Source organism: Hevea brasiliensis, chromosome 16 (genome assembly GCF_030052815.1).
Source record: "Hevea brasiliensis isolate MT/VB/25A 57/8 chromosome 16, ASM3005281v1, whole genome shotgun sequence".
NCBI classification, from domain to species: Eukaryota; Viridiplantae; Streptophyta; class Magnoliopsida; order Malpighiales; family Euphorbiaceae; genus Hevea; species Hevea brasiliensis.
This window is the reverse complement of record NC_079508.1, coordinates 70403971-70426083: the sequence shown is the minus strand read 5'-3', so window position 1 is coordinate 70426083 and position 22113 is coordinate 70403971. Positions and strand designations below refer to the sequence as shown.

General features: G+C 33.3%; 2 protein-coding genes and 1 long non-coding RNA gene across 3 annotated transcripts; 1 reads left to right on the top strand and 2 right to left on the bottom strand.

Moving 5' to 3' along the window:
• Window positions 1-2452: 2452 nt before the first annotated feature.
• LOC131174545 (uncharacterized) lies at window positions 2453-3914 on the top strand. Its single transcript, XR_009144919.1, has 3 exons — window positions 2453-2602; window positions 3041-3098; window positions 3674-3914. It is a non-coding gene; the product is annotated as an uncharacterized LOC131174545 (long non-coding RNA).
• Window positions 3915-4264: 350 nt separating this feature from the next.
• On the bottom strand, window positions 4265-7053 carry LOC110656300 (COP1-interactive protein 1). Its single transcript, XM_021812984.2, has 2 exons — window positions 6901-7053; window positions 4265-6814 (listed from the first exon to the last, which is right to left on the bottom strand). The coding sequence occupies exons 1-2, from the start codon at window positions 6980-6982 to the stop codon at window positions 4497-4499; spliced, it is 2400 nt and encodes a 799-aa protein (XP_021668676.2). The 5' UTR covers window positions 6983-7053; the 3' UTR covers window positions 4265-4496.
• Window positions 7054-9049: 1996 nt separating this feature from the next.
• Window positions 9050-14342, bottom strand: LOC110656299 (uncharacterized). The gene is made up of 7 exons (XM_021812983.2): window positions 13089-14342; window positions 12921-12986; window positions 11103-11247; window positions 10797-11015; window positions 10127-10322; window positions 9838-10033; window positions 9050-9496 (listed from the first exon to the last, which is right to left on the bottom strand). Exons 1-7 carry the CDS (start codon window positions 14243-14245, stop codon window positions 9385-9387), a joined length of 2091 nt encoding a protein of 696 aa, XP_021668675.2. The 5' UTR covers window positions 14246-14342; the 3' UTR covers window positions 9050-9384.
• Window positions 14343-22113: the final 7771 nt, after the last annotated feature.

Below are 22113 nucleotides of genomic sequence, written 5' to 3'. Positions count from 1 at the left end.
CTAAGTTTCGCGACTTATTCTTTTTTACTTCCGAGAGAAAACGCGAGATGTTCTTCTTGTAATAAATAATTGGATACTCGTTGGGCCCACCACGAGTTTCTGCTCCCGTGCTATTTTTCTATCTTGTCTGGATTATGAGGTTTTTATTCGCTGCGGTTATTTGCAGCTTGCAGCAGAGATTTTAATATTTTTTGCCGTTAGAATATTTTATTAAAATAATAAAGATAATATAAAAATTATAATAGATTAATTAATTTTAATTTATTAATACTATAATCATCTTTAAAATTATAAATTTGAGTTAAAGTAATAATTAATTATATTAAGAAAATCTAAATATTTGATTATTTATATATATACACTATTTAATATAAAAAATGAGAGCCCCTATATGAAAATACTCATATATCCATTAAAATTTATAAAAAATAAAATATTATCCTCTTAGAGATTTTATAAAAATTTAATTTAATTAATTTTTATATTTAAAAATTTAATAGTTAAAAAAATAAAAAATATATCAATAATATAATTGTATAAGATTAAAATAAGTTATTTTATAACACATGATTAAGTCTATAACTTTGAATGAGGAAAAATATAAAAAAGAAAGAAAGAGACTAATCATAAAAAGCAACTTGAAAATTCTTATCTATATTATAAATATAAATTAATTTATAATGCCATCTTCAGAATGCAATAAGATGCATTTGGCTCATTGCCTCAATGAAATCCATTTAAATCATATGGTAAAAGAATTTTCCTTTTCTTTTGATTATTGAAGTTTGCCCCACAATCAAGAAAATATTTTTATCACATGCTATTTTTTTTTACTTAATAATTTTAATTTGTTTGCAAATTTAAAAATTTAAATTATTCATTGATTATATTTTATTTGCAATTATTTAAAATTAAATAATATATTTTTAATTAAATGAAATTTAGTATTTAAATGTTTAAATTAAAAAAAATTATTTATTTCACATTGTTTGCTATTATTTTATTTTAATTTAATCTTAATTTTTAATCTTAACAATTAAAATAAATAATGATATCAAATTTTTACACATGCTAGGTTTAGATTTAAATTGTTATATATTAATATTTTTATTTTTTCTTATATCCGTTATAATTTTAATTTACAAAATTATTTTTTTACACTATTTTTATAAAAAATTTCTTAGATGATTACTTAATAGTTTACATTAAAATACCTCTCTGACCAGAACGTAATTCAAATCACACATAATAATTTATTGTTGTGTAATACTATATTAAAAAGTAATATTTTTAATAATATTTATTAAAAAATCATCTAATAAGTAAACGTGATGTTAAATTTGAGCAAGTAATTGAGTTAAAATTTGTCTTATTCAATATTTGAAAAGCAAATTAATAATAAATTCAAAACATAAAAATATTGAAAAAAATTGTGACAAATAATTAAAAAAATAATTATTTTAGACCTGCTTTTATCTTTGAATATAAAATAATTATCAACATTTTATGTGTGTGTATATATATATAAGTGTTTGTGCATGCGTATAATACTTCTAATTTTTAAATTTATTATTTTGTAAAAAAATATTAATATTTTATTTTATGTAAATTTTAGGAAATTATTTGAAATTATTTGGATTTTGAAAATCGAATTCGATTTTTCGAAATTATAAAATTTTGATGATTTTTAAAAATTAATTTAAAGACTATGTGTCAAAACTAAAAATATATTTGGACTCTATAAATTTTTTTTAGTTTTCTAGAATTTTTTTTCGGAATTTTTAGGCCTCATTTTCGGTTCCAAGGCAGAGTAAAAATTTAAAATTTTGTATCTTGAATCGAACCGGCCTCTTTCTTCCTTTTCTTTCTTCCCCGCGCACGTCAATGTCTCTTTTCCTCTCTCTCCCATTTTCTCTCTCCTCCCTCCTCCTCACGCCGCGCCGCCGCCACCCAGTCCTCCGCACCTCGACGGCGCGCCGCCCCAGCCTTCCCCCACCACCGGTTGGCCTTCCAGGCAGCCGAAAATGACGCGCGAAGAGACGCAACGCGCAGCGCGTCGTTTTGGCTTCCCGGTCGAAATCCGGCCGATCCGGCCACCGTTTGGGCAGAGTCTTATGTCAAACACCATCTACACCTTGATAGCTTTCCATAGATACCAAGAACACCAAAATCCATTGAGTGATTTGTCCAATTTTTGTCCTGGAAGTTTTAGCTTATTTCAAATTTTGGGCTAGATTTCTCGCAAACCGTGAACCCCACGAGAAAACCGATAGTACCAGAGCGCTCCACTCGTCGGGAGCTTCACAGCAATATAAGTTTCAAAATTTTTCGACACCGTTTTTCGGTGGGTCACACGAAACTTTGTAGTATTTTTTCGAGTACTAAATGAGCTTAAAAAATTTCGTGAAAATTATGTACTAACCCTCATGTTGTGGGCTTCGTGTAGGTACCTTCAATTCGCAGAAATTCGACAGTTGCCCAGGTCTGTGAAATTCTGGCCAGACGAACCGGCTACCGAAAAGTCTCGGAATTGGATCAAGATTTTAGCTACCCACCATTGTCAGACGTCCCGAGCGCGTCTCCGGAGTCGAAATCGATATAGGTAAATCCGAACCTTACTATTTCGTAATTTTCTAGTATTTGAATGAGATTAAAAATCCATAAAATATTCGTGGTAGCTCAGAAAATTATGATTCTTTTTGCATTAGCTTAGTAATGTTGCTAAGGACTGCGGGGCAAAGTTTTAGAACTCATTTGGTAGTTTTTGTAAGAAGGTTAAATTATGAGTACTAAACTGTAATTTTACATGTTATGATTGATGACTGTTTGGATAGGCCCAGGAGAGGCTGTGTGATGTAATTGAGTTGTGGGTGCATGGCTTGTGACTATAGAAGTGTATTTTAAGCCCTTTTACAGGTTGGGTAGGTCCTAGGTATAGGGGAGACTCTGCCAGATTTTTAGCACGACTTAAGACATCTTTGGTCTTTTTCTTAGTTTGTATTGGGTCAAATTTATTAAATGATTGTAATAAAATTGTCAGGTGAGCCGAGACAGCCTTCCTCCTCCGCCCAGCCGCCACAGTGACTTCAGTTGAGTCTGTGAGTAAAATATTAATTTTAATTGTAATTTCGATATTATTATATGTTCAAGCATGCCCATGCATCACTTATAAATATGTATCTATGTAGTTAAACACTAGGCATATTTTATGTTGCATTCATAATTATTAAAGTGCCATGGATGTTGTTGTGGTAATTTGGAGTAGTGTGCGTAAGTTGGCTTGCGTGTGGTGTGGCGTTGGCTATGGACAGGACCGGTAGACACGGCTTGAGATCTTCGCTGGGACCCGGTCCTTCGGGGTAGACACGGCTTGAGATCTTCGCTGAGACCCCGATTTGGTTTATTAAGTAGAAGTTCGAGCTTGAGTTCTTCGCTGGCACAGTTTGGATTAAGAGAGCTGTATAGGGAATCAGCTCCCATATATGTATTGTTTGACATTATCGAGTGTGTGAGTGCTCCAAATTACCTTTTTACTATTATGATGTGAAAATATTATCGATGTTGCATTTCACTCTACGGGGTGCATTAGTTTTATATAGTTATAAAGATTATGGTTAAAATTGATATTTTACTCTCTGAGTTGAACGCTCACTCCTGTTCATTATTTTTCCAGGCTACATGAGGATATTTGTTGTGGTTAAACTGCTTTTCTTCTTCGCAGGTCGTCTATTAATGTTTGTTTAATTCTGTTAACTCCTAGAACTTCCGCATGTGTTATAAATATTCATTTGATTTGGGTCTGTAATATAATTACCATGTTGGACCTGTAAACTTATTATATGCATGTATGTTGGATTGAATGAGGGAGCTGAGCTCCCATTTATTTTTATGACATTTGAGTATGTGGAGGGTGAGCTGAGCATCCCAATTGATTATATATTGTGTTTACAGGTCGAGTGAGTCAAAAACTCCCAGTTGAAAGGTCTATTTTATGGCCGGACTCTGTCTGGTTGAATTTTTGAAATAGGGCCTAAATGGGCTTTAGAGTTGGGTTAAGGAATAGTTATGCTTACTACGGGCCTCAAGGGCTTTAGACTGGCTCAGGTCTTAGTGCCGATCCAGCGCATAGGTTGAGCCGTGACAATGCAAGTGTACATTTGCCCCACTAATTTAAATTTCTATAGATCCATCCCTGAATATGTATGTAAGAATAACTAGAGTTATTCTCATTTCTCAAGAATGCCTTAAATGGCATTTTCAGAGGTTTTAGAAATTTCATTCTTAAAGGAAAAGGTCTTAAACATTTACATATTATCCACTAATAACAATTATACAAAGAGAAATTAAAAAAGTACATCCCAAAATGATATATAGTTTATTGTGGGATGATGATAGAAATGTATACAAGTGGGAATTAATCAATTTGTGAAAGAGACTGATGGAATCAGTGCATGTATATGTTACCCCGAAAATGGCTGCAAATTAATTTCTCTTAGTTAAGCTGGTTTCTTGAATTTAATGGGCATCTTTGATACTGCTTCTTTGAGATGATCATAGCGATGGCGATGATAATCAATCAAAACAGACAGCTGCCTAATGGCCTCCCTCTTCTCCTCACCAAGATTATACAAAATCTCATCCCTTTCTTCCAGCTGCTGCTCTAAATCCTCCACACGCCTCTCAAGTTGGCCTGCAGTATTTGGCTTCTCCTCTTCTAATCCTTCTCTGATTATTTCTGCAGTATCCAACTTCTCTACCTTCTCTTTTAGCAAATTTTCTCTCTCTTCCTTCTCTAGTTGAGAAGTTAAACTTTCCACATTCTGTTTCAGTTTCTTGATCTCATCATTTTTTCCTGTGATCCAATGCTTTGCACACTGTAGCTCCTTTGAGATTCTGGAAATGCGGTTCAAGAAGTTACCATTTTCCTCATCTATTTTCCTGATCATCAAATCCAATCCTGTCAATATATTGCTTTCTGGTTCCAATAACATTTCCCTCACCCTCCTCAGCTCAGCTTCATATATCGCTTTCTTTCCGCTGAGTTCTCTATTTTCTTGCTCAAGCTTCTGTATTACGTTCTTGTAAGTTTCTTTGGTTTCAGCGTGTATTTGCTCTGCAACTCGGATTCTCTGAGATAAGAGACGAATATAATTTTCCATTTTCATGTGAAACTTTTCTGCCAGTTCATCAATCTTCCTTTCCAAAACCTGATGACTTAACTTGGCGGAATCCATTGATCGATACTTGGGGGATTCTAGTCGTTTTTTCTGGGAATCCCTTGAAAGATGATTGATTAGCTTTTGCTCTTCAGTAAACTTCTTTATGGTATTTTCCTTTTCCTTCAGGTTTTTCTGTTGTTCTTCAATCTTGCTCGTTAAATTCAGAATTTCATTTTCCACCTGCATTTGTCTATGTGCAGAGTCTCGCATTAGCCTATCATTTTGAGCGTCCAACGTGCTCTTCTCACTCTGTAAGGAATCCAGCTCCTGCTGTAGGCTGTTAACCTGTGCTTTTAGAGACAAAATCTGTGTAGAAGCTGCATTCTCTTCGTCCTCACATTTCTTCATGACCATAGAAAGTTCTTGTCCTTTATTCATTAAGCTTCCCTCCATTTCCGAAATTCTAGCTTGCAGCCTGCCCTTTTCCTCCCTCAACTCATCTGTTTCTCGATTCCTACTTCTGATCATCTCTTCTAGTTCATTATTCTTGTCATTTAGAGAGTTCACTTTCAATTTCAAATCCTCCATCTGCACGACAAATCCTTCTTTCTCTTTTAGCAATCCCTGTTCAAATACATTCTTTCTTGCTATTTCCTCTTTTAGAGTTTCTATCTGAGTCAGAATTTCTGTAATTTCTTTTGTTGTCACGTCAAGTTGAAGTTGAGGTACAGTTTTCTCCTTGCCAAGGGATTCCAATTCCTGCCCAATGATGTTGGCTTGATCGTCCTTTAGGCCCTTGACTTGAGCTGATTCTTCATTTCTTTTCCTTTCTTCCAGTTCAGCTTTCTCAGCACGTAAAGAATCCATCTCCGGTTGTAGACTGTTAACTTGAGTCATCAGGACTTCAATTCTAGATGTCAAATTCTTCTCGTTCTCTGTCGCTGCAGAAATTTCATTTCCTTTATCTTCTGACATCGATTCAAGCTCCGAAATCCGTGCACATAATTGAACATTTGTCTCCCCAAGCTGTCTAGCTTCAGTTTCTTTTCCTTCAATCTTCTCTTCAAGCTCATTTTTCAGGCTGCGTAAGGATTCCAGCTCCGTTCTCAGAACAGTTAACTGCCCCTCTAACTCCTTTATATGAGCTGATGCTTGATTCCCATGAAGCTCAAGTGTCTTCACAAGGTTTGAAAGTTCCCGCTTTCTCGCCCTTGGTGATTTACCAAAAGCTGCCTTATATCTTGAATTTAAAGATTCCTTATCTGCTGCTGCAGAGGTCAATATAGGCATCAGCCCAGCTGCCTCAAAATTTGCAGTTTCAAGTTCTATTTTAGCGATGTCTGATGCCTTGTTATGCCTATTCCTCAAAGCATCATTTTCGATGTCTTCAGATGAGTAATACTCCGAGTCAGAGCTGGGTGCAGAAGAAGAATCCCCTTTTTCCTTTTCTTTTTCTTTCCTACTTCGAGTTCGTTTCCCCATCTCTCCTCGAATATGATCATATTGTGCATAAAGTGACTGGTACTGTTTGTGAAATTCATGAACGAGTGCAATAACTTCTGATCTTTTCCTCGACTCTTCTGAGCTCCTACCTTTCTTATCCTGCTCATTGCTCTTCATAAGTTTCAAGATCTTTGCCACTTTATTATCAATTTCTGCAGAAAGTTAGGGAAAAAAAAAATCTCAAGCCCAGCATTTGAACAGTGCACATCCACAAGCTAAGAATTCAAGAAAATTATACCACTTTTATTCTCTTTAGTAATGTCTTCATCATTAGCGTAACTCCAAGTGGACTCCATGGGCTCTCTCAGTGCTTCATTCATCAGCAATTAAGGGAACAAGCACTTCTTAATAAGATGATATCAACTTCATCTGGATTAATCACCTTGATCAGGATACCAGAACACAAAAGACAATTTCATCTTGATTAACTCACCAAACAAAATTACTGTTCAAAGATCATTCCCAGGTTAATATTTGAGGTAATAAAGCATTAATTTTCCAACAAATCATTTTCATTAATTAAATTTGAAATCAATGAAGCACCATTCCAAGAAAACAATCTTCCTGATAAACAAGAAGAATGTGCTGAATGTTAAAACTTTACAATATTGCTAATCTTCCAGCATTCAGGCATATGTAAGTTTGGATAAAGAAGATCGAAAAACTGAATTAAAATGATCATTAACCTAGTTCGGTAACCATTAGCTGAATTAGTATTCAATGTTGGCTATGAATTAATAATAATTTATCTTTACTTTTAAATATTTTAATAATTTGTTAATTGTGTTAAGAGTTTATGCATTGATTTATTTTTAATGAAACGATTAATTAAATGATTTGATTAAATATGACCCACATTCATAATAATAATAATAATAAAATAGATGATAGGCAATGTGCAGGAGAATTGGACGTCAACTTCATGGACAGAAACAAGGCCACCATTTTCATGACATTTGAAACAAATACCCAAACAATTTTATATTTAAAAATAAAGAAAACAATTTAAACCCTTTTTTTTTTACAATAATTGTGACTTGAAACTGCAATTTTTGGATTAATTGAAAGTGATAAACAAAGAAAGGTAATTATAATAAATAAAATTTAGAAAATTTAGAAATTATTTCATAAAATAATGAAAAAATGAAACCAAATTATTACAAGTAACATAAAAAATCCATATATTCATGAAAAAAAAAAAGCTAACATCAAACATTCAAATATACGATTAGTAATTTTTCATTTTCATTTTCATTTTATTCTTGCATTTTCTTGAAAATCAAACAATTCATACGTTTTTTGACAGCAGACAAAGAAAAAAACAAAGCTGTAAAAGAAAAAAAAATTACCTGGGAAAATGGCATAATATTTTAAACCGGCGATCTGAACACAAATAACAACAAAAAGTTAATTGAAAATTAAGAAACTTTCTTTTCTTTTTCTTTTCGAGGAAAACAAATAGTAAATGGGAAAGGAAATTATATATTGTGTCCCTTTTGCAGGAGGTGGAAATTTTGGTGCTTGCTTTGATATTAATACCCTTCGATTTTCACGTTATTTCGAAAAAAAATATATATATAATAGGACGGCAAATTCTCGCTATATTCAAGGGTACAAAAATAGCGCGATGTGTTCTTTCATAACAGTAGAAGAATAGAATGGAAAATTTACTTGCTATTCATGAATGTAATGCCACGTGCACTATTTCCCGCGCTTTTTTTTTTTTTAATTTCAGGTTACTGTTGAGATTGATTAGGTATTCATACGAAGGTGAGTGATTTGCGATTGCAATGGGTGACTTGCTTAGGCAGTTAACCTAACCTAGAAATGGCCGTCCGTCCGACTCAGATCAAAATCAACAGTTTTAAATTAAGTATTAAGATTTAATGAGTTTTAACTGAAAAATCTATATTGATTCTAATTTTAATTTTGATTTTATTAATTTGAATTGAGATAGACCGGACCGTGGTCATGATTAACCTGGTCAACATTAGTATCCAGCTGCTATGGCATTTGGCTGATTAAGAATGGACCTACCTCTCCCCTAACTTGTATAATTACGTATGCTCAGAAGAAAACAGACGCAAACAAAACATATGTGGAGCCCTTATCCCAATCAGGTTTCAGGCTCATAGGAGCTGTTCTGTTTCAGTGTTCACATGCAATGCCGCATAATAATCAGATATCATCACCATCTTTTGCGGAATCCAAAATAGCATGCAGATACAGTTCAAAGCGAAAATGACTGAAAATCAACTCCGTTAATTTGGGGGTTTGAGTTTCTCCAATTACATGGATCAAGGGATGCATAGTATTATTAAATTAAAGTTCATTAATTTTCCGCTTATATTTTAATTATTATTATATACATAGTAAGTCTGTTCCCGTTAAGGAAATCTAAAATCCATTATGAAATTCTAGAAAGTATGGTACAAGTTAAACTCAAAACTCACATGCTTCAGATTGTCTGATCCAACATTGATAATACATCTGGGGAATCGACTGAGCTCCAAAACACATTCCTCCAACAACCAGTTAGAATTTTCCCTTCCTTTTTCTTCCTACTCCATACAACAGAGACTCCCTAATATACTGGGATCTCATTTCCGAGAAGAATGCATGTGCAGACAAGCTATTGTTTTTGTCAATGTAATACAAAAAAGTACCGCTCACTATATATACACAGTTGTTAATAAACATGCTACAAAAGGACAGCGTGTCATTAATCCTCGGTAGAAATCTTCTGCTTTTTCCAGCGATATGCTGCTTCCAAGATCTTTAGATTTGGGGCCTGAGTTTCTTCTGGGAATATGTAATCCATAAATTCCTCCGTCCTGTAAGTAAACTAACTTAGACAAATGCTATCAAGGATAACAAAGAAGAAGCTCATAAAACTGAGCACCTCTTCAATGAAAATGTCTCGTGGAACATGCAAGCAAAATAGAATCAGATCTCAAGTATGCATGTTGAACTGCATCAATTAGGCATAAAACTAATAGTTGAACCCATTCAAAATCTATTATGGTTCCCTACCCATATGTAAACAATACCTTAAACCCACTAGACCATAAATTAAGAATTAAAACGCTACTAGGTTTAGCATCACGCAGCAGAATAATAAAACTAATGTTTACAGTTTTCAAGTCATTGTGATAAAACCAGAACCATAACATACCCAGCCAGACCATCTTCTGAAGCAATCGGCCTCCTCTTTTTGAGCTTCTTAGGCAGCTTAGGCTGGACTAAGCCAACATCACCTACCTCACCAAAACTACTCTCCATGTTCAACCATTCTTCCAGAAGCATAGCTCGTTCCTCCTTCAATTCAGGTGCTGATGTTCTGAAGTAGTTAATGGCTTTCTCAAAGACCCCTGATGAAAAAAAAATGGAAGTTAATATCTCAAAATAACCAAATGATATGTTAAAAAGCAATTATAAAGACAAACCAGATCAGGAAAGCTTACTTCTTGCATTCTGAATACACTTTTTCTTCTGTTCTTCCACTGAATCTGCACCCTCAACAATCTCTTCCATGGCAGCTGCCTCAAATTTAGCATAACTAATCCAAACCTTTAAATGCTTTGTTCGGTCCAATAGTCTCTCATAAAGCTGTCTTGTTTTGTCATATTCACCTTCGGATATTTCAAAATCAATATATGCCTGTAGTCAAATGAAAAGAATGCATTAATTTAAAACAATGACAATTCCTTCTAAAGGAAAAGCATGGAAAAGTTATCATTTGGTATTGCCAGTCATCAGAATTTAGGATGGCATAGTGGTTCCACACCACTGCAGCATAACAAAATAGGGGAGGGGTCCAAGGAGAGATTCGTGTGTAAAAAATGCCCTTGGCACATACAGAGATAACTAGATTTTGAGCATGACAAGTAGTGGCATCTCATAGAAAATATGCAAACCAAAATAAAATCATACATATACATCATTTGAATATTAAGAATCAAGAACCATAAAAATAACAGAACCTTGAAGTTGTAATTATTAGGATAAGCCAAAGATGCACTTTAGCACATATTGTTTCAAGTTTGAAAGTGAACTTAGGGAAATTGATTAAAAAAAACATAGAGATGCTTGACCTTTAATTAACTAATTAAGATGAGGAATCTATAACATTACCTTCCACAACAACTCTGGCATGTCCAAGGCTGCCTGTGCTATTGCAAGCTCGAAAATTGATCGTGCCCGTTCAGTTTCAGACAGAGATCTCTCCAGTTCCGCATATTTGCTCCAAGCATAACAATTTTCAGGTGACCACTCTAAATATTTCTCATAAAGCTTTCGACAGCGATCAATATTACCAAGTTGCAGCTCTATCTCAATATATTTCTTAAAAATCTGTCATTTGTCAAGCCAAATAGTGAGAACAAAACCAAATAATGTAATTTAAATTAATCAATACTATAGTGGCAACCTAAATTTTACCTTATCTTTGGGAGCTTTGCCAATGGCATTGCCTAAAATTTGTCGAGCACCCATGAGATTCAACCGTCGAATTTCAAATTGTGCAGCTAAAAGCCATATCTTTGCAAATGAAAACTTCTTATGAGGAATTAGGTTCAGGCATTCCCTAACAATATCCAAAGTGTGTTAGAAAACTCTTGAATATCTACAGAACCAATTTATCCATGGATTACCCAAAAGAAAAAAAAAGAGTTGTACAAGCTTATCCACTGGTGAGCATTGTGTGCACAAAAAAGAGAAGAACAAAGAAGACCCCCAAAAAAAAAATCACAGTGAATTCTACTCAACAAAGGTATACTTATATACAAAATCTAGCAACTAAAGAGTTTAAGAGTTCAGTTTCTTTTCAGTTGCCATGAATAGCTCTTCTGCTTCTAAGAAAATTCATTAAAATACAAAAATTTCCCAATGACCATGATAAGTAAAAAATTGTGGACACAGTACAAATTGTACCAACAATAAACATTTTAATCAACATTTAATTCTCATTTTTGTTCAATTTTCCTCATAATTGGGTGAATGTTAAACGGTATTATAATATAATTCATATATAAAGCAGGAAAGACTCTTCCTATAGACTTATCCATTAATAAAAACCTTAATCGTACCTTTTTTGTGACAGTGTGCATGCCTCTACAGGGTCCATTCACACTCTATTAAGCAATTTTCTAACAACACTGAATGGGAAATATGTGAAAGCTTGACTAAATGGGAAGATGCCTAACAAAACAAACCGGACCCAAAAAAAATTCCATACAAGCCTCACCTCCACCACTTCGTAATGAAACCTGCTATGCCACTCAGACAATTGCTCTTAAACCCAAAAATATTTTTACTTGGTATCAATGATGATTTTCTTTTACCATAGTTCTTCCCTAAGAATAAGCTATAACTGTTGGCAGCATAATTTGCTCTATCCCAAAACTCACTCACAATAAAGACATTCCTAGAAATATGATGTTGAATGCTCATTATCTCCATAACACCATTCCACTGAAGTACTGCACTGATAATCATGAGGGACTTCATCCACTATTATCCAACCAACATGCAAGTGACAAAAGATAGTACATTATCGGCCTTGCTAAACGAGTACAAAGGTCCATACTTGACTCACCACTCGTGATGAAATATGACAAATAACATCTGATGACTAAGGATACAAAATTTAGAATTATTCTGCTTAATTATGCAATATGCATCCTTACAAATTAAGAAGTTAAAGAACCTTAAAGCTTCCAATTATTAGATAAAGGGTAATATATGAACTATTGATGTGAAAAGCCCACAACTTGTCAACCAAGTGTGACGCAAAGCTCTCATGTTATGGTCCCCCAGCAGAACAATAACAGACTAAACATAAGGAATTAACAGTCAATTGCACCTAGAACACGTCATGCATCCAATGTATCAATATTAACACAGCTGTTATTCTCCCATATGAAACTGGGAAACCATGGAAACCTTAGTTAAAATAAGACAGGGCTGTGGAACTTCCACAGACTAGATTTGATTGTTAAACTAGGTAAACAGCATTGTTGCACCATCCTAACTACAGAACATTTTAATTTGTGGCATAATAAAAAAAAACTAGCTACATGCTAAAAAATGGAATATTTGGCCTAGGAATTAGTGAAATTATTTTCTCTGCCAGAAAGACTAAATCTTTACTGTTTAGATTAAAAGAGTACCTTAAAAGTTAGAAAGCAATATACCAACGGATGTACCAAAAATACTAGAAAGTTAACCCAGACATTCAAATCAACCAAGTAGGCATACCTGTAGACATCCCGTGTTCTCTCAATATCTTCTGCATCAAGTTCTTCGTAGAGAGCATAATTTATCCTAAATTGCATAAAATAAAGAAACCATCAACATTTAACCAAATAAACTTTTAGTAATTAACTAAAAAGTATGTTGATATCCCAATTCCAACTCAAAACCTACCATAAGTATATGTATCTTTGCCAGTATCTCTTTTCCTCGGCTGGTGGCACATTTGCAATTGCACGCTCATAAACCTCCCTAATCCTCTCCTTATTCCCCACGCTCTCCTCCAACCTAATATAATCAAACCACATATCATAATTCAATGGGTTCTTCCTCACTTCATCCTCGTACTGAAACCTTCTCTTTCCCACTATTGCATCTTCAATTCCTTCCTTGTCCCCATACTGCTTCTCAAACGCAACAAACTTCCTATATAGATCCTCCGCCCTTCCTTTCGGTATATGGTCCAATGCAAACTTATAAATACACCGAGCACGCTCTGACTCCTTGCACCGCTCCTCAAACTCAGCAAAAGCCACAAACAACTGCTCCGCCTCCTCATCATCAGCCAATTTCTCAACCGCCCTTTCATACACATTCCTAGCCCTCGCAACTTCACCATTCTTCATCTCAAACTTAGCATACCGAATCCATGCACTGACCTTGGGATGAAACTGAACAAAACGTTCAAAAATCCCTCTTGCACGTTCAATTTCATTATACCTCAGCTCAAATTTGATATAAGAAAGCCATCCTTGTTGGTCAGGCATCCAATTCATCCATCTTTCAAAAATCTGTCTAGCCCCGGCCACATTTCCAAGCATCTCCTCCATGTGAATGTACTTGTACCAGAGCTGATCCACACGAGGCAAAAGCGTGACAGCACGGTCCCATACATTCCTGGCATGATTTATGAACTTGTTCTTCATCTCCACCTCTGCGTATTTGAGCCATAGCGTGTGATTCCGGTAATCAACCTCGAGTGCACGTTCCCAAACAGAACGAGCTCTATTGAAGTCTTTCTGTGATTCCTCCCACTGTGCGTATTTAATCCATACACTAATATTCCATCGAATCCGTCTGATTAGGTCTTCAAACTCCTTTCTTTTGCGAAGCCGATACTCAGCGAGTTCAGTTGAGTCAGTGATCTTCTGCTTGGGAGGCCGGATTTCAGCTTCCTGACGTTCCCGTGCCTCGCGCAGTATCTGCTCCGCGGTAATCTGAATGGGGGCCGGTGTTTTGTTTTTCACCCGCGTTGGCCGAGGCAGCTTCACCTCGGTATCTTTCCGGGCCAGATAACCAAGGGAGGGATCGGCATCCTTCGCTGAAGACATGATTGCCGCCACTGATCGGAAGATAGACTCGTCAACGAAACTGGCACAAGGGTTTTTGTGGTCAGGATGACCATGTAAATGGATACTCCATCAAAACGCGCCGTCTGGTTCTTTTATATATATATATATATATATATATATATATATATATATATATATATATATATATATAATAAATAAAAATTAAAAAAAATTCTTAGTCTAAATATTTTGATTAAAATAATTATTTAATCATTTTATTTTAAAAATATATTATTTAATTTATTTTATTTTTTTAATTTATAAATTATTTAATTCACTTATTATTTTAAATAAATTTTTTTAATTTAACTATTTAATTTTATAATTTAAATAATAAAACTATTTAATTTTTATAATTTCAAATTTATCAACTGTTTAATTATTATTTACAATTATTTTTTATTTTTTAAGTAATTTAATTAATAAAAAATTAATAAAATGAATTAAATAATTTATAAATTAAAAATAAATATATTAAAGGTAGTGGACTACTTTCTAAGTATAATAGACGCTGTCCAATAAATGTTGGCATATTAAGATTGAGAAACTCACACACACGAGGCAGAGTGATATTTCCAAGTGAATGGTACATGATATTTTTTTTAAATTTATCATATATAATATTTTATAAATACTTTCTTTCATATAAATTATTTTTTAATTTTTTAATTTTTTAATTATTATTATCATTTATAATACTATTTTAATATTTATAATTTAAATTATTATTTTTTAAAAAAATTAATTTTTAAAAATTAAGATATTTTATAAATAAATGTAATATTTAAAAATTATTCATATTTTTTTATAAATTTATTTATATAAAAATATTATTTACCACATATTATCCTCTATTATAATAATAATAATAATTTAAAATAAAAAATAATTTAATAATAATAATAATAAATCATTGATAGTTATTAGTTCAAAAAAAATTAATCATTAATTTATGATCTCATAATCAACTATCATATAATTTAATTAACTTTAAATTATTTTATACCCTCAATAAATAATTTTATTATATTTTTTATTATTTTTATTATGAAATTTTTATTAAAAAATTTGAGAGATAAAAAGTATAATCTATATAAAAATAAAAAAAAATAAAATATAGAGATTTAACTCAACTATTTATTATTTTTTTATTTTAATAATTTAATATTATTTTTATTTCATTTCTTAAAATTTATTTATTATTATTATTATTATTATTATTATTATTATTATTATTGTCAACTTATAGCCCATTTAATTAAAATGATTAAGTAAATAAGAAATATTTTACTGTTATAAAATTTAAATTTGAATATTTTTGTTAATATTTTTTAATTAAATAATATTTAATTATAAATTAATTTTTTATTTAAATGATTTTCATATCATATTAGACATTTAATACACATTAAACACTATCCTCTTATTAAATATTTTTATTTTATCTAAATGCTCTCAAATCTTTTTTTTATTTACATTTTTCTATTATTTCTTTCAAAAATTATTAATTATTATTTTCAAATTTTATTTATTTAAATATATTTAATTATTATTTATTTAATTATTATTTTTTATAAATTTTTTATTTAATATTTTTTAAACTTTTTGATACTTTATTTTATTATAATTATATATCAAATGTAATTATAACTAATATTTTGATTATCTATATTTTATTGTTATTAATTTTTAACAGAATTATTTTTAAATTTTAATTAAATATCTATATTTTTATGTATAAATTATTTATCAAATATATTTTTATGTAGAACTTGAATTTTAAAAATAAATTATAAATATGATTGCATAGAAAATTTAACTACAAATAAAGATGATTAAAAATAATTAAAATTAAAATATTAAAATTATAAAATCAGTCTTTTAAAAAATAATATGTATTTTTAATATTTATCATATTAATAAAAAGTGATGATATTTTAAAATTTTAATGTATATAAAATGTATTTATTTTATATTATAAATTTATGTAAATTAATAAAATTTTTGTTAAAAATTTATTTTATAAAAAATATATCAAATTAATAAAAAAATTACACTTAAATACAATTTTTTTTAAAAAATAATGTAATAAAATGCTATTTTTAACTAATAAATATGTTTTATATTTTCATTATTATTAAAATTAAATAATTCAATTCATTATTAATAATTTAATATTTTTTATTATATTAATAACAAAAGATGTTGTATTTTTATATTTTTAAAATAATATTATTTTTTCATTAATATAATGTATTTTTTATAATTTATAAAAAATAAATATTAATTTATATAAATTATGAGATAAAATATAAATATTTTATGAAATTTAAATTATTTTTTAAATAAAATACTTTATTACATTTTTAACAAAATAATCATAAAAATTACTATGTATATAAAAATTAAATAAGTATTTTAATTAATTATATCATAAATTAATTGAAATGTTATTATTATAATAAATAAAAATTTATTCAAATAAATTTAAATAAGAGGGGAATTTTAATTTAAATTTAATTTATTAATAATAATAATAATTTATTTTATTTAAAATATAATTATAAATTAATTTATAAATTATGGGTATTATACTAATTTCCTTTAAAAATAAATATCGACTCATCCCATTATCGATGGGGCCATCGCAATCAAGCGTGGATGTGATTTGATTTCGGATTAGAATTGAAATCATATTAGCAAATTTTAATTTCAATGGGCTGAAGCAGTGGCAGCTGATTCATAATTCGCCATGCTACGGTATATAAATATGAATATGAAATATGCTAAATTTTAAAATTTACTATGAAGTAAATTTAATTAATAAGCTACATAAGATGTATTATGTTTAAATGTATTGTTCTTTTTTTTTTAATAATATATATGAAAAATATGTAATTTAAATTTATTATTTTATAAAATTTAAAGCATATGTGTATGAAAATTTTCGATAACAAAAAGAAAAGTTTAATAACTTTATTTCATTTTTATTTAATTTTTAAAATTAAAATTAATTAAGCTAGCTTAACAATTATGTGATGTGAATATATATTACAAAATATTTAATATTTTTTAAATATCATTTTACTTCAATACTTTTACATAAAATTTAAAAAACTATTAAAATTAACATAAACGTAACTTCATAAATATTAAAGTTTAATTTTAAATAATTAGAATTTATACTCTATTTACTTCGTAGAAAATATTTAAAAAAGAAAATTACATTTGTTAGCATATGAAATATTAAGAGAATTGATTAATGAAAAATATTTTTTATTAAGAAAAAATTAAGCCATTTTCAATGAAAATAACTTATTCTCTTAAAAAAAGTTATTTTTTAATTTTAAAAATTTTATTAAAATGTAAAAATAGTTATATATAAAATGACTAATTTTATAAAAAAATGTCAAATGTTAACATTAATTTATATTTATATTTATAATTTTTAATTTTATGTGAAATAGCCACATTTTTAAAACTTGTTATATTAATGAAAGTAAATTTGAAAAGTTAAAGATTAATTATAATATAGTATCTAAAGTTTTATTTAATTAACACATAAAAACTTTAAATATAATTATAGTTTAATATAAACATTTGATATTTTTAATCTATTGATTAAACATTATATTTAAAAGTAAAATTTATTTTATATTTATTTTTAATTTAAACTTTATACTAAATATATTTTTATTAATTTTAATTAACATAATTATCTTTTAAATCAAATTAGATAAATCTATATATACTGTCGACACCATATTTTGGCCGATCCCCGAAATCATTTAAAGCCTCACCGATCTCTCAAACCAATTGTCAAGTCCCTTTGCCAGCCAACCACATTTCCGATCTCTCCTCAAAAGGAATCGAATCAATACTAAGTCCCCATATCATTTAAAGCCTCATCGATCTCTCAAACCAATTGTCAAGTCCCCTGACCAGTCAATTACATTTCCGATCTCTCTTGTCAAACGAAATTGAACCAACATTAGGCCTTCATGCCACCAGTCTTATTGCCGATCTCCCTTTTTAAAAGTTTGGGGATAATCGTCTGATAAAGTTAAGGTTCCAATCTAGTTTAATGATGATTCCAATCTTAAGTGTTCAAATCAAGTTCCCAATTTTAATCAAGTCCTGTTTGGCGTTTGTTCTCAGCCGATCTCATGCTTATAATGTTTTCCGACCTCTTACACTTAGATTAATAATCACTTTTAGTTGTTGTTCTAATATATTCAGACAATCAAGTGCTTATGCAACTTAGATACTTTCCGATCTCATCCAATCATTGAACAAAAAAAGGGAATTTCATTTCATTTATAATGAAAATATGTACAAGTCATTCGGCTGGAGGTCCTCCAGCCTATTCTACATTTTGTTCACCACCTCTATCTCCCTCGGCCTCATCCTCGCTATCCTCATCGTCTTGGGGAGCCAGGTCCACCATCCAGGAGAAGTCCTCCTCAGGATAACGCTTCCTGAGCTCGGCCAAGAGATCTCTATGAGCATTCACGTAAGCGCCGGCCTCCCTTGTCACTGCCTCTTCTTCTTTTGCTTTGAGCTCCTCAGTGAGGCGAGCGACTTCAGCGGCTCGAAGCGCCCAAACTTCTTCAAGAACATGAGCCTGCTCGGCCAGCTTATCCTCGTAGAATTTCATCCGCCCTTCAATTTCAGATATGTAGTTTTGGGCGGACGAAAGTTGAGATCGGAGGGAAACAGCTTCCTGACCCACCTTCTCGACATCCTGCCTCAAGCGGTGAGCCTTCTCCTGGATAATATGTTGGTTCACCAGACTCTCCACGCTCAGGCTCATAGTTTGTGTCAGGATATCGTTGAGGTTGTTCGGGGTTAGCCTATCCCGATCCTCCCGAAGGCAGATGGAGGACCCCAAGACCTTAGCAAAATCTGGGTTCTCTCGAACCGTGCGGTTCTTCTCCAGCGAGTGGATCAGGATTTGGGCGCCGCGGGAAAGGGTCCTCACAGGTGGTTGGGAAGGACCCCCTTCCGCACTAGAAGTAACGGGTGGAGGTGGCGGTGGCTCTTCTTGACGAGGAGGAGACCGGACCACTTCTATATCAAGGATTGGCTGTCCCGAAGGTCGGGACGAGCCTCCCTGTGCCTCCCCGGGATCATGCCTGGGCGTCTGAAGCAGCTCGGAACGCTTCATCTCCCGCACTTTCCGGGAGACCTCTCTCTTCCGTTTCCGGCTCTCCTTGGAACCATCGCCACCCGCCATACCTGCGCAAAGGAAAAGTCAGTGAGTTCGCTAAGGGTTCAGAGATCAGAGATATAGAAATCTGCCGAGGTCGAGAGAGCGAGCCCGCGTTCTTCCCGATGACCAGTGCATTGTCAATGATGCGATTCGGTAATCGCATCTAAACAAGAGAACTTCTGTCGGGCCGCCTGATCTTTCAGTTCCATCACCATTAGGCCTTCTTCCCTATTCAGGGTGATTCGCTTTGGAAGTAAGGGACCTTGGTGCAGCCAGCTACGTGGGAAACCCTCAAAGCCGTTCGGAATTTTGCTCCTCAGTATAAAGAAGCGATTCTTCCAATTCTTCAGGGAGGAGGGCAGATCAGTAAAAAGCCCACAATGTGGCTTCGCCTGGAAGAACCAATACTCGTCGTCCTTTCGACGAGTTAGCCTATGTAGTTCGACGAACACTTTAGTTGTAGGACTGAGTACTTTAGCTCGGCAAAGGCCTCTGAAGGCTACTAGGATCCGCCATGAGTTTGAATGAACTTGGGCTATGCACACTTGGTGAAATTTTAGGACTTCCTTGAAGAAGTCGTCAAGAGGGAACCACAGCCCGGCTTTTAACTGCTCTTCATATACCATGATCATATCATTCTCTTCGAAGAAGTGATCGGCTCGAAGATCGCCGTGACACTTAATCAGCTCGTATGAATCGGGCCGAATGTTATACTATTGGCTGAACGACTGCAGGTCAGTTTTTTGAAGGATTAATGGCAGCTCGTCCATGGGAAGGTTTTCTCTCCCTGAAGAATGTGTTTGCCTTGAGGGTGCTGCTTGACCGCGGGCTGGAATGGAGGTCCTAGGAGGTTCAGATCGCCCGCTTGTTCCGACTACCTCTACCTCATTTGACGACCACGAGACCTGAACGGAAGGGGGGCTTGCCGCTCTCTGACCCTCGGCATCGTTCATTTTCAAAGAAAAGAGAAAATTTGAACTGAAAGAAAGATCAAAACCCTTACCGAAGTGTGATCGGTGTCGGAAGAACTTGAAAAAATGAGAGGATTTTGGAATCGCTCGCGAAAGGCTAAAAATGACATAAGGGGGACAACTGGCAGACTCACCCCCTATTTATACTAGTCTGAGCATTTAATGCTCACGGTGTCCTAAGCGGCGCATCGGTTAGCGGGATTCGCCAGCCTTTTCTGACACATCTCACAAATATTCCGGAGATTTCGTAAAGAGATCGGCTAGTTAGAGATTGGCAGATTGAGATAGATATTTTGAATTACAGATCGGTTGAGGGTCATTCAAATTAAGAGTCAGATCAGATAAATACATCAGAGATCTGAAAATACATCAGAGATAGGAAAATAATAACAAAATGATAACTGTCAAAATAAAATTTTATTTCCAAAAGGTCAGATTATATCATTTGGGCGATCTCTAGAGATCGGATTACATTAAAAGTCGGATTACATCATTTGGGCGATCTCTAGAGATCGGATTACATTAAAGGTTGGATTACATCATTTGGGATCGGCAGTATCTCCCATCTAGTGAAGGCCTATGTCAAAGCCTAGTCTCGTGGCTGAATCAAAAGATGTGTTTGATCAGGAGACCGGCCGTCGACATCGGATGATGTACAGCTCAGATGGGGTGACTATGACTCTCATGAAAATGAGAGAGATCGTCATCAATGTTATCGCTCAGAACCGAGCCGCTGTCAGGACACCCAATGTGGTGAGAAGCCAAAAGAGCTTCGAGGGGTGGTCACCAGTGATAGGAGGGAAATTAGCAGTCTTCTCGCCCGAAATCGGTTCGCCGATCACATCGGTCAACCGATTCAAGGTTAACGCGATCGACATTCTCGATCCGGGTCGGTAAATTAGTCCAGTTATCTCTCTGTCATCAGAGGTAGCCATAGTGATCTTCCGATCACCGGGATCGAAAATTTTCAGTCGGTGAACAAGGCGAACAACCGAAAAAAGATCAAAAGCCACCATCATGGCCGGAATTGTTGCCGGAATGGGAAAAGTGAGAGAGAAAAAAGAAAAATGAAATGCTCGAGGATTTCCCTCGGGGTATATATAGAGAAGGTCTGAGCATTTATTGCTAGCAGAAAACGAAGCGGACGTCTCGGAAATCGAAAGAATAAATGCTTTGACTGAGCCAAACCAGATAAAGAAGACGACTGGAGTGGGAGAGATCGGAAGAAGGGGGCCCGACATAAGAGATCGAAAAAGGATCGTGTTAGAAAGATCGGAGGGAAGAGGAGATCGGAAAGCAAGGAGAATAAGACAACTTCCAATCACTGTCATCATAATCAGAGCCGAGGTAGTTAAAGCGTTGCAGACGAGATCTCCACCGCACGCCTCATTTGCAGAATCGCCCACATTACTGATAGGTGCCAGAGTATGTCATGACAATCCTGTACATCCCAATCTCCACCGTTGATCTTACCTGTAAGGATGAGCCCGGAGCCCTTGGATCAAAGAAGAAGACGACAAGACTGGCGCCTTTTATTCCCAGCCCTCGGATCGCCCTGGACAAGAAAATTTGGAACCGTCAGATTAAAAGAGTAAAAGGACAAATATTCTGAAAAGGATCTCAGCCGTTCATTCTGATTCTCTTTAATTCCCAAGCATCAGATC

Excerpts from the sequence above, each read along its gene's own strand:
- LOC110656300 (XM_021812984.2), bottom strand. The coding sequence starts at position 6,982 with ATGAATGAAGCACTGAGAGAGCCCATGGAGTCCACTTGGAGTTACGCT. Across the intron at positions 6,815-6,900 it reads TACTAAAGAGAATAAAAGTG|AAATTGATAATAAAGTGGCA; the intron begins GTATAATTTTCT and ends AACTTTCTGCAG.
- LOC110656299 (XM_021812983.2), bottom strand. The coding sequence starts at position 14,245 with ATGTCTTCAGCGAAGGATGCCGATCCCTCCCTTGGTTATCTGGCCCGG. Across the intron at positions 10,034-10,126 it reads GTGTATTCAGAATGCAAGAA|GGGTCTTTGAGAAAGCCATT; the intron begins GTAAGCTTTCCT and ends TTTTTTCATCAG. Across the intron at positions 9,497-9,837 it reads TCAGAAGATGGTCTGGCTGG|GACGGAGGAATTTATGGATT; the intron begins GTATGTTATGGT and ends GTTTACTTACAG.